Raw genomic sequence first — 13,237 nt, forward strand, 5'->3', positions numbered from 1 at the left:
CGTCTCCTCCTTCTTTCGTCCTCTCTCCTCCTTTACATCCTTTTATTTCTGTGTCCTTTGGTCCCTTACTTTCCTTCTCCTCTACACTCACTTCTCTTTCCATCTCTCTCTCTGTTTCTTGTCTCACTCTGCTCGTTTTCCAGCATCTCTGTTGACAGAAGTCTTCCTCTCTTTGACCTGTGGGCACTCAAACCAGAACACACACACACACACACACACACACACACACACACACACACACACACACACACACACACACACACACACACACACACACACTCGGTAGCCTTTAGGTTACTCTGTGTCAGCAATGGTTCTCTGCTGAGAGGCGTGGGTGGCGTGATGATGTCGAGTTACTGTGGCGATTTTCTGTTGCCGCGGAGACGCTTTCACGTCAACAAACCGTAGCATAGGAGCACAAACACACCGACCAGGTGGGAGTCACCTTTCTGTCCCCACCATGTGGACAGCAAAAGAGACTCTGCTTACATCATAATAATGGAGTCTTTTGTGATTTGATTTTATTATTTTCTTTTGTGTGTTTTAGTGGATTTTGTGTTCTGGTTGTATGTGTGTCACTATTATGTTTGTATTTTTTACTTAATTTAATATATACATTTTTGAATTTTTTTTCAGTGGTTTGTAATGTTGCTGCACAGCATTAAAGCTCCTTGACTTGAATCCTCCAGTTGGTCCTTTGTCTTGTTTGTCATGTTCTCATCATGCACGGGTTTCCTCTGGAAGTTTAATCTACACTCTAATTAGTTTGCTTCAAGTTAAGTTTACTATATTTATATAACCTAAAGTCACAAATATGTACACCAAAAATAGACAAGATCGGCCTGTGGGTCAAACCTGACTGATGAATGTTTAAGTTTTCACTTCATAGTTCATCAAAACTTGTTCACAAATCTGTAAGAATTAACATGACCCATACAATACGTTACTGAAATAGGCAGCAGTATATGTGATGTTAAGAGTTCTAAAGTTTTTCACAGTATTTTCATTCAACCATAAATGCAAAATGTTGCTGATTATTTAAACGTGGATAACTTATAACTTTTATTTTATTTTGACAGTATGACATTAGTACAAACAGCTGACAAATAAAAAAATATATATACAGACATGAACACAAGACCTATAAAGCATACATTATGATTTGAACACGGTACAGATATTAGTTGTTTTTGTTAGTGGGAGTCTTGTTAAATCTGAAGAGAGTGAGGAGGAGGAGGAGAGGAATTAAATAAAAAAGACAAGAAAAAAGGAATTAGTAAATAAATCAATTAATAGTAAGGGTTTCAGTGTTGAGAAGGAGACGGATTCTTTCTTTCTTTCTTTCTTTCTTTCTTTCTTTCTTTCTTTCTTTCGTGGATCGATGCCAGTCGGCCTTGTCAACGTGTTCTCTGATGTCTGAGGTGACATCTTTATGTAGACTCTGCTATGAAAGGAAGGTTTGAATGTGACGATAAATCAATCTGAACTGAGCTGAAAAATACAGAATATACTGCAAGAATAAAGCACAGAGATATCAGGGAAAGCTAAAGAAAGAGCCGTTTCTAAAGATCAGAAATGGAAAGAAAGAAAAAAATAGAAATAGTGCAAGAGGAAGATGAACACCAGCGCAGAGAAGGAATGCTATGCAAATGATTGCTGCAGTGTGCAGAATGTGAATCACTTGCACTGTTTTGCATTAGTCTGATTTATATTACATTGAATTATAAAGTCCCATCATCTGATAGCCGGTGGGAGAAACGGAAAAAAAAAAGAGAGAGAAAGACAGGAAGAGAATAAAAGAGCCAGAGAGTAATAACACCAATCAGACGGCATTAGCAGAGCAGAGAGCAGTGATTGGAGCTGTGAAGTGTGACTCATCGACAGCCACCTGACACACACACACGCACACACACACACACACACACACACACACACACACACACACACACACACACACACACACACACACGTAGAGGAACCATCCACCTGGTTCCTCTCTCCCTCTTTCTCCCATCACTATCATCCTTATTCTCAAAGTAACTCACACACCCTCCTTTTTAATTCACACAGAATATTCTGCACAGATTCTCCACATCTTCCTGATCTCTACACACACACACACGCACACACACACGCACACGCACACACACACGCACACGCACACACACTCTCTTTAATTCCCCGGCTTGACATTCACACGCCGCTGCCAGCTACGCCACATAAGAGCTGCTTCCTGTGCAGCTTCGCCCACCTGCTGCATGGCTTACCATATAATACTGAGAGAGAGAAAGCTTCTTTTTATTATCAACCTTTTCTGAGCGACAAACACTCGACGACTAAGTGCCGCCTCTCCTGTGCTTTTCCTTTCACATACAGGAGAAACGAAAAGGTCGAGCGGACCCAAACACAATCACAGTCGTGTGATTTCAGTCCATTATTCTGAAGTAACATGACTTTGATGTGGGCAAGAAAATCTATTCTGCATTATTCATCATAAAAACGTCCAACCTTTTGAAAATCATATTAACATAAATATGTTTACGTGATTACAAGCTCAGCTTTACATTTATAACCTACACGGATCCTTAAGACAAACATATGAATATGTGTCACAGTATAGTAATCAGAGACATGTTTCTCCATGGCAACACGGTTACAGAACTGACCTCGAAAAACGTCACCAAATGAGATGATCCACGTCCAAATATGGATTTAAGATTTCAAAGGGAAGAATAATTTAATTTGCATGTCGTCATCTCTGTGGCAGGCTGTGTTATGACTGCTTTTGTCTCTTTACTGGAGCTGTGGACAAGAAAATCTGTCCATATTCAAGGCAAAGCAGAAGTGTTGTTGACATGTATGATTCATGAACAGTTCAGCTAAAGGTTTGGTTTGATTCTGACTGGATAATCTTTTATAAATCTTTAATCTACAATTGAAAAAGTAAGTTCGGTGATTTCGCTGTCGCCATACTGGATTTGCGTGTTTCCTTTCTGTTTTATGGATTTAAATGACAAAGTTCTAGTTGTTTTATGGATCATTGTTCCATTTTTTGTTTAGATTTTTGTTCATTTGTATTTTAGTATTGAACAAATACAAAAACAGGGAATGTGAACACTTATCTTACACCTTCCAACGTTTAACGACACTGACTGACTGAAAAGGGAATTTATTTTTTATTATGATTGTTTTGATTTGATTTTCTAATAATACAATCAGCTTCTAATGCATTTAAACTGGTTATGTACACAGAATATTCAACTTAGGAGGCTTGTAAACCTTTAAAGCAAAATAAAAAATGTTTTGTTTCAAAAAAGGTCACAGAAGACTTTTTTAAATCATTTTTAATTAGGTGTTTTTTATTGCTTTTAATTCACCAGTGCATTTAGAGTAGAAATCCACCATTAGAACATTTTATTTGTGTGTTGGGAACATAATTGGCTTCTGAATAAATAACAAACATTATTGTAAAACTCTGTAGTTTAGTTGAATGTTTCTCTTCTCCCGTCGTGTCTTTCATGAACTTCTTGCTCAGAGATTGAGCCTCTCGTCCGGCTGCGTCTCCACGATACTCAGATGTAAACTTTCATCTCTCTGCTCACATTCCTGCATCTCGTCTCCTCCATCACCTCCGTCCACTCTTCGTTCTCCATCAATGCCCTCTGCCCGGCCTTTTAAAAGCCCTCCATCACTTTTCTCTCCCCCGTTCCTCCCCCCTGTGCTGTTCGTACATCCTGGTTCATTTCTTTGTGTCCTCAGATTGTCACCAGCCGTGATAAAGTAGCTCTCCAGCTCTGCCACAGGTCCCTTATCAGAGAACAGGTGGTGCAGGTAGGCCTGGGCGTACTGATCTGAGGTGATAAGGTCCAGGTTAATGGAGGAGGACGCGGCTTCAGAGTTGCTATCGGGCCCAGAGACTCTACTTCTTCTCCCTGTAGAGTCCAATTTAGGTCAGTTAAAGGGACAGTCACCCCAAAATCAAATAAACATACTTTCCCTCTTATCTGTCGTGCTTTTAATCAGTCCAGATCATTTAAGTGTGAGCTGCAGAGTGTTGGAGATGTCTGTCTTCTATAAAGGAACTAGGTGGTCCTGACTCTGTGGTGCTCAAAGCACCAAAAATCCTTCACTGCTCACAATGAGGTCTGTGGATTATCTTCAGTGACATTTGTGTTGAGTTTCTAGAATGTATTTTTTGTTGCTTTGAGCAGCACAAGTCGAGTATCGTATCGTTCCATAACTCTATCTCCAACTTGATCATACTAAAATAATCTGGACTGGTTTCTCTCTTTTGTTTATGATTTAACAACATGTGCTAAAACATGTGTTTTTCTTTGTTACTTTAATTTTTTATCTGTGAAAAAAGTTTTTTTAAGTTTAACGGGAACTGTTGTTGTTGTAATACTCATGTTGACCACAAGGGGCTAAAGTTTACCAATACATCATGTTCTAAATAAAACTAAAAAGCATTTATGTTTTCTTCCAGATGAGTTTAAACTTTCATAACATGCTAACACACAATATTTGTACCTTGTGTTTAGAGTTCGTGGATAAATTACAACTCACCTGGAAGAATATCTGAATGTTTTTAGTCCCATTTAGAATATGGAGTAGTGGTGCACTTAAATGAGTTTCACAACAACACAAATGTTACCTACCCAAAACCATTTTTTCAAACTCTTCTTCAAAACAGGAGAGAAAATTATTTAGACTTTTCCTACAAGCTCACAATAAAATAATCTGGACTGATAAATAGCACTACATGTAAAAGGAAAATATGTATTTTTTGATTTCGGGGTGAACTTGCTTTAAATGTAAGAAAAGCAGTTATTTTGGTTACCTGTCTCCATGTCAGACAGAGGGACGGTCACCGTCCTCCCCGTCTCTCTGTCCGTCACACTGAGTCCCGTCATGGCTCCATCCTCCGGGGCCTCGCTGGACGAGTCACATGACGCCAGAAGAGCCCCTCGACATTTCACGACGCACACTGTATTCGACTTATAACGCCTAGGATGAAGAGGGGGGAAGAAATGGGAAAGAACAGACAATGTTTTAAAAACTGACTAGTTTATTTAATAAAGAATGTGATGTCGGAATAACCGGGAAAACAATTTTTTTACAAACGTAAAGCAATATTTTAGTGGAAACCTCCATCAACGTGTTGTTTTAACGCCCTGAGCAATAGAATACATCATGCAACTCATTTTTTTAGCGTCCATGTTGTTTCCACTATACGACCTAAAGCTCATGAACACACTGAAGTCTGAACAACTTCAAACCTCCAGGAAAAGGGAACAATCGGAGGATCAATCGAATGCCTCAGGTTACGTTTGTCAAAAAACCTTTCGTGCTAGCCCACCGGGAGAATATATAGATTGCATTGCTGTGCTTGCAGTTTAAAAAAAAGCCTCTACAAGAAAGATTATCAGTGCAATCTGGGTGATTTTGACCAGTCTATAATGCCCGAAAGAGTCGTACTCCACGGACCACAACTTGATGCTGCATCTGATGAACTATGATATTTACAGGCAGGACGAACTGTCTTGGAATTGTGTAAAATTTTATATATTACAAATATTTAAAAAGTAATTATGATATTTAATTAAATGATAATTTTTTGTTGCTTAAGAAGGGTGGCGCAAGTATTATCTATTGGCCAACCGCCCATGGTTTAGTAGTGGTAACTTATATTTTCCAGCTTATTTGCATCATTGCAGTCATGAGATGTTTACTGTCTGATGGTCAAAAATCTGTTGGTTAAAAAATGTTATTAAGTTTTTCCTTTCATGTCTATTTCATGTTGTTGATCCTGTTACGGCTTCAGCTGTTTGCAGCCTGCACACATTCTCTGGCTGTAACTGGCTGAAAGTTGAGGTCCAGACTCCTCTGACGGTCTGATGTGCTTGTTATGTTTTGTTTTTTTCTGTCATATCTGGAGCGACTGGGAGAGCTTAAAGTTTAAATTTAAAACAATGTCAGCCTGCAAAACTACACCGGACACTTGACAAAGTTCAGACGTTCCTCTGTTGGGTCGCCGATGAAAGAAGATGATGTCACGGCAGTTTAATCCCTGCAGCGATCATCAGCGTATCCACAGTGGAAAAACTACATACAGGAAACGATCTGGTGCCAAAAGAGAGTTGAGGTGAACCGAATAGTGGACATGAGGCATTAGACAGTGACATCCCAGCCCAAAAAGGATTAAAAAAAACAATAAAATAATCTTAATTTGCATCCTAACGTATCATGTCTCACCCTCACAGTAGCCAACAGATGGTGGATTGCTGTAGCTACTGTATTACCTGTATACAGGTATGATCTGGGTGAGGTCTTCCTTGTATTGCTCCAGTGCAGCCGTTGCACCCAGAGGTTCAGTCTGACCCTCCAGACCGGCCAGGTGGACCAACATCTGGATGTGAAACGCTGCTCCACTGGCCCAGTGCCTCAGAGACCTGGAGGAGCAGAACAGAACACACCGTCTTCACTTCTCCATGCAACTATTTCCTGTTCTACTCTGTTCTTTACTCTGTTCTTTACTCTGTTCTTTACTCTGTTCTTTACTCTGTTCTTTACTCTGTGCTGCTCTGTATCTGTCTCTACTCCGCCGTTTTCTCCCACCTGGAGTCACAGTCTCCCCCCAGCAGACAGGTCTTCAGCTGGGTGAGGGTGAGGCTCAGCTGGGCCTCAAGTCTGATGGAGTCCTGGATCAGCCGGCTTTTGTCACTCAGGTTGATCCTGCAGCGCTTCAGGTATTCCTCCATCACCTCCTGGAGCTCCGACACTCTCTGCTGGAGGACATCGATGCAGTATGATCACTCTTTTCAACAATCTGTATTTTTGGGGATTCTTAGCTTTTATTCTTAAACTCTCTGTGTTACTTGATTGCTTTCTTGTTACATTTAAAATGAAGATGTAGGTATTCATTACCAGTCTGATAATAAAAATGTGAGAAGAAAAAAAATGTTGCATTTTCTGATTTAAATTGTTTTTTCTTCTGCGTTTATGATATTTTTTACATAAGAACACGTTAAAAAAGGTTTTGCCAGGACCATCTTTCTAAGTTTATTTAATTTAATTTGTGAACCAGGTGGGGAAATATTTCAGGATCATCTTTCAAAGTTTCTGTTATCTTTTCATTAGTGAAAACCGATGAAAAAGTGGTTGTAATACACATTTTGGCCACAAGAGGCTCAAGTGCACCACTACATCATGTTTTCTTCCAGGTGGGTTTTAATTTGCATAACTTGTTAAAACACAAGATATGTACACTGTGTTAAGAGTTCATGGAGACATTGAAACCCACCTGGAAGAAAACGTGAATGCTTCAGTCCTATTTAGAAGTCGGAGTAGTGGTGCAATTCAGCCTCTTGTGGCCAAAATGAGTATCACAACAACAACAATGTTCTTAACGCTTAAACACAGGAGAAAAAACTATCTACATCAGACTAGAATATTCTCTATTTCAATATTTCAGGAAGCACTGTTATACTTTTACAAAATCCCTTGGTTATTTGGCTTCCGTACAGTGTGTGTGTGTATATATATGAATATTCTCTATTTCAATATTGATTAAGCACTCTCATTACTTTTACAAATTCCCTCCATTATTCTCTCTCAGAGGTTTCACCTGGCGCGACGATGACCCCGCCGACTTCCCTTTAACGCCTGACCGTCTCGAGGACGTGTAGGCCATGTCCATCACCACGGTAACCGCCAATCCCAGCAGGCCGGCCAGGCGTGGCTCATCGGAGAAGGACGACAGTCGGCCAATCAGGTCCTTCAGGTACGTTGGCGCCTTGTTCCCGATGTCGCCCTGCAGCTGGAAATGAAGAACCACAGTTTTTTAAGAACAACTTTAAACTGCATTTTTTCATCATCATTATTTTTATTGATTAGTAGCCTCTTCACCAAACAGGTCCTCTCTTCTATACTGAGTCACATCGCTCTTTTTCTGAACGGTCTCAAGGCAACAACATCTTTTATTTTGCATCACTGAACGGATTTAAAGGTGAAATCATCACAGTCACACTTCTGTTTTAATTCTTATTTTGCACCTGTTTCAGTTGTTCCTGGAGGCGGGCCCGGGAGTCCAAGCTCTCGTCCTGATTGGTCAGGAGGAGAGGATGGACGACGCCGAGGTCGTGCACGGCTCCGCCTTCGACCATGGCATCGTAGAGGAGAGAACCAATCGCATCCCTCGCCTCAGAAAGCTCTTCTTCTGCTGAAAACAGCTGGCCCATAACGATGTCAGTGTTCCTGAGTTATGGAAGCATCTGAGAGAAGCTGCATGTAAGACAGCAAGAAAACAAACTGGTTCTTATGGTGAATCACATGCTCATCCTCGTGAATATCATGTGATATAACGACCTTAGGGGTTAGGTCACATGTCTCTGTGAGGGTCTTTAAAGTCTGCACAACTCAAGAATACATCTATTTAATTCATCTTATCAGACGTAACATTTACCAAATTCCTCCAAAATAGCAGCATAACATTTCACACTAACACTTCTGCAGCATTTCAGTCACATCTGATCTCTGTTACTGCAGACAGCTGTGTTCTATGAGCAGCCGGTCTCTTCCTCCTCTTCCTCCTCTTCTTCCTCTGCTGCAGAAAAGAGAAGAACCAAGAGGAGCCAGCAGCAGCATCAGCTCAGCAGTAAACCTGCACCTCCCTCTGGCTGCAGGGAGCAGGAAACACAGCCTGCTGGGAAAGTTTCTCACGTCTTCAAGGCCAAAGATGTCAATGTCCTTTCACGCCCTTGGTGCATGGAGACTTAAACCCTCTGAGATGATATATTTTGCATCTTATAGTGCTTTGATAGTGAAATGAAACTAATCCCCCCTGTGCTTCAGGGACTCCCTGGAATAAAGCAGAGGACCTTGGGAATGTGAGCGATAGCTTCAAGCTCTTTGTGTCTGTGTTAAACATTGACTAAATGGGCCAAGGGCTTTTCAGCTCTTTTTATTTAGCTAAATGGAACAGTGGCCTTGGTGGTGTTGACTTTCTTTTTTCTTTACTTGGTAAAATGTGGGGCAAGGGGATTTGGGATTGTAGAGTGAGAGATGTTCTTTGTCAAACTGGGACAAGGACTCGTGTTCAGGACTCAGAGTTGAATGTGTTTTTACAGGAAAAGATATATGAACTATATGTGTTTTAACTCACCTTAATGTCTGTTAATCATCAGACCTTCCTTCTTCTGTTTCTCATATTCTGTTTCCTATAAAGCCGATAACACAAAAAAAAAAGGAAAATAGGTATTTCTCACAGATGAAATGAAAGGGGTAATTCATAAAATGAATAGTGGCTGCTAAAGCCTTCGGAAATGTTAATAACACCTTTTGCTTTTGCTGCTTTGACAAGATAACATTTTAGGAGTTTAGTTGATTGATTTGAAGTAAGATAAGAAAACAAGACATTAGACACTGAGACACGGAATAATGAACATAAATGGAGAAAATATATATTTCTTATAGGAACCACGGTGCCACAGTGGATTTGACAATGAGAGGTTGATGTTTAAAGTATTGCAGGCACACAGCACACACACACACACACACACACACACACACACACACACACACACACACACACACACACACACACACACACACACACACACACACACACACACCTTTCCTCAGTTCTTCCTCTGCTCATCCTCCTGCTCTTCACCTCCTGTCAGTTTGATTCTGTGGTTACTGGTTTCAGCTCTACTGATGTGAGCGTCTCTCTCTTCATGGATGCTGGGCCCTGTTGACACACTTCACTCCCCTCTGAGGGCTCTAAATATTTAAATGTCACAGCAGCACGGATGCTCACAAACGCTTTACGTTGATTTGTCGCTCTGCGTCTCTGTGAAGGTCTCGTTTCCATCTGAGGGTGAAAGAAAAGAAGGTAGAGAGGAGGGAAGAGAGAGAGAAAGGGAAGATGAGGAGGAGAGAAGGAGAAGGCAAACAGTCCGGCCTTGAATATTAATCATCACTCACAGAACGTGTCGTTTAATTTAATGAGAGAACGCCTCTTGAAACTCAAGTTTAATGTCCAACTAGAAAATGGAAGATTCAGAGACCTAAGAGGACAAAGGAAGGTTCATGTCAGAAATCCTTATTGTTGCTGGAATCCACTGACAAAGGACCCAGTTTTGTACTGATGTATTCAGGGATCAGTCAGTGCTGAATTGCTATTCTGCAAAGTTTTTTTGTTCATTTACTAAGCTGGTTGTTTTTATATCTAAATGTGCTAAGAACATTCACATAAATAAATCAAAAAAGCATGATTTTAATGACAAGTTACGTTTGAGTCTCACCATGAAACACCAAAACCATCATATATTTAGAGAAAATTGGATTTGCCACCATAACATTACCCTGAATATATTAAACTAGATCCATAAAGGGCCTGCCTTTTCTTTCCATTTCTGCACCTGTGATGGTGGGGGAAAGAAGAATATTTATTGTATTCATTACATCTGACATGACACATATTTACAGCCCAGTTTATTTTACTATAGTTTTTGTTGGGTTTTTCTCATTTCTTTTGGAAGGTGGTGCTCTGAAGTGATTTAATTTGTGACCAAACCTCATTCACAGCATAGCGGACGTTAGATGGTTTAGTTTGTAATCACGTGACCTAAGTAACTTTTTGTGGTTCAGAAATATTGTCAACAGCCCTAAAAAAATCAATTTCCTCCATGTTTTTAGTACTAAAATGTTGTATAAATCAGGCTGTGAATGATATCTGAACAAACCCCTCTGTAGAAACCTTCAGAATATAGAGAGGAATGAAGCTGTAAAGTTTGGTGTATGTAAGAGCTACTGTTTGAATATGCAAGTGAGGCATTATCTAATGGTAACTTTTGGTGAATTTAGGAGAAATCTGCAGACACAAATAGACAAAGTAGTAAAATAAATGTTTTCTTTCAACTAGTCTGATAGAAAAACGTATTATGGAAGCAAAAGAAAACAACATCTCTGAATTGATCCGTTGATGAAAAGCAATGTTTTGTTGAAACTTTCCTTTTAAAAACTCCACATAAAATCTACATAAACACTTTGCAGCCAAAGCAGCAGTAATGAATTCAACATAATGAAGTTGTGAAACAAAGTTTTGGTTTTCTTCTCTCTCTCCTCTGAGCTCAGTATAAATGTATTTATCCTTTCCTACAGATTTCTATTTTCTCTATTCTGTGGCTCTTTCCCCTCATCATCATTTTTCTCCTCCGTTTTCTTCACCCCCCTCCCTCCCTCTGATCATTTATGGGTTGTGAAGGAGAATAAAAACAAGCATAATGTACAGTCATACATCACGCTGTGACTGCTGTGACAGCCGGCGTTCATTTATGTGAAGCTGTTGTGTTCACTTAGCAGCAGTTTGGCTAATTATTGCACATGGCAGCTGTTGAAAAGAGAATTAATGTTTCCGTTCTGCATGGATAAGTCCAATATTATGGGCTGATGGAAGAAGTCACAGGCTAAACTTTGAAGAGAAGAGTGACAAAGAAAGAGGGGGGAAACTGGAATGGGCCCCATTAATCCAACTTTACCTATTTTAATTAAATAATCATCCGTCTTGAAGCCTAATTAAGTTCATATGGAGCGTTTTGATCGAACAGGCTGACTGTGAGATGCTGGATGGTGATCATGTGACCCACTATGTGTCCAGTTACTTCAGTCTGCAGAGAAGCTTCATGCAAACAGAAGGATTGATGTGAAATCTATTTTATTTGATATTGCAAAGAAGAAAAAATTCACTTCCTGTGTTTTTAGATCAAAACATGAGGAGCTAAACAGATTATTGAAATTTGATTAGCATGCTAACACACACTTAGATTTAGCTTCTTGCAGGCTACACATTCGGCCTTTACCATCTCCCAGTTTCTACGTCCTCGATTCCTTTCCACGCTTCCTCCCAACGCGCCTTAGTCCTCGGGAAATGTGAGTGGAGGAGGCGAGGAAAAGATGCAAGGAAAGAGGAGACAAACCATCAGGCATTTAACAAAATGAGACATGATTAGGACAAATAGAACATAATCAGATTGAGTGGTTGGACATACATTATTGCACATATGAGGTAGGAAATACAAAGTACTTACATTGCTTTCTTAAATACGCTTTAGGAGGTTAATGGTAATCAGTTGTCGAATGTCAATAACTCATTTGGAAATGAAACATTTGCTGGTAAAACCTATGTATGAATTTGATGTGTTTCTGTTTGGATATTCATACATGACAATAAAAAAACTGTTAAATGAGGAATTACTGTCATTGATTCAGTGGGAATCAGATCCCATGGATGCTGTTACATCAATCAGAAGTAATACCCATGTTTGTTGTTGTATAAACATATTAATTTACCATAATTCTTCCCATTGTCTCGAGACATGCTCGACACTGTGGCAGGTCGAACCAGCCTGTGAAGGGTTTATGACACAAGTCAACGAGCAGAACACTGTTCATCAAGTAAAGTATGAGGATTAAATATGTCTGAGGGTCATTAAAGTGTCAGAGAGGGAGAAGAGGGAGATTAAAAGGTGTCAGAGAGGGAGACAGGGCGGGAGGACAGACACAGCGGAGGATTTATCAGAACAAAGTGAGAATTGTGTGAAAGTTCTTGTGATTTGCTGCATGTTTGTTAGAGGTTTCCTCACAGCTTTGGAGGGAACACCTGTTCAGATAATACACTGCAGCGTGTGTGTGTGTGTGTGTGTGTGTGTGTGTGTGTGTGTGTGTGTGTGTGTGTGTGTGTGTGTGTGTGTGTGTGTGTGTGTGTGTGTCCAAAACGTGGATTAAATGTGGGTTTATGTGCATGCACTTGTACGTGTAAAGCTTTTGTTGTTGTCTTGTTGCAAGTGTGTGTGTGTGTCTGAATACCTAATGTGTGCACTGAGGCATTGGGGTTTTAAGTGTGTGTGTGTGTGTGTGTGTGTGTTTGTGCATGTGTGTGTGTGTGTGCATGTGTGTGTGTGTGTGCATGTGTGTGTTTGTTTGTGCATGTGTGTGTTTGTGTGTGCATGTGTGTGTTTGTGCATGTGTGTGTTTGTGTGTGTTTGTGTGTGTTTGTGTTTGTGTGTGCATGTGTGTGTTTGTGCATGTGTGTGTGTGTTTGTGCATGTGTGTGTGTTTGTGCATGTGTGTGTGTTTGTGCATGTGTGTGTTTGTGCATGTGTGTGTTTTTGCATGTGTGTGTGTTTGTGTGCTGATAAGAGCCCTCACTTCAATTCAAGTATTAAAATAAATC

The 13,237-nt window shown here is 40.1% G+C and overlaps 1 protein-coding gene across 4 annotated transcripts; it reads right to left on the reverse strand.

Annotated features, from left to right (window-relative positions):
• Window positions 1-3,358: 3,358 nt before the first annotated feature.
• LOC129092574 (uncharacterized) lies at window positions 3,359-8,612 on the reverse strand. Of its 4 annotated transcripts, none has more exons than XM_054600566.1 (7): window positions 8,505-8,612; window positions 8,055-8,283; window positions 7,628-7,819; window positions 6,619-6,788; window positions 6,303-6,452; window positions 4,841-5,007; window positions 3,359-3,932 (listed from the first exon to the last, which is right to left on the reverse strand). In XM_054600566.1, exons 2-7 carry the CDS (start codon window positions 8,238-8,240, stop codon window positions 3,532-3,534), a joined length of 1,266 nt encoding a protein of 421 aa, XP_054456541.1. In that variant the 5' UTR covers window positions 8,241-8,283; window positions 8,505-8,612; the 3' UTR covers window positions 3,359-3,531. The 4 variants fall into 4 exon arrangements, with proteins under 4 accessions (XP_054456541.1, XP_054456542.1, XP_054456539.1 ...); XM_054600567.1 differs by having other exon boundaries at window positions 6,619-6,785; window positions 8,465-8,612; XM_054600564.1 differs by having other exon boundaries at window positions 8,465-8,612.
• Between the last annotated feature and the right edge of the window lie 4,625 nt (window positions 8,613-13,237).

Source organism: Anoplopoma fimbria, chromosome 6 (genome assembly GCF_027596085.1).
Source record: "Anoplopoma fimbria isolate UVic2021 breed Golden Eagle Sablefish chromosome 6, Afim_UVic_2022, whole genome shotgun sequence".
Classification (NCBI taxonomy): domain Eukaryota; kingdom Metazoa; phylum Chordata; class Actinopteri; order Perciformes; family Anoplopomatidae; genus Anoplopoma; species Anoplopoma fimbria.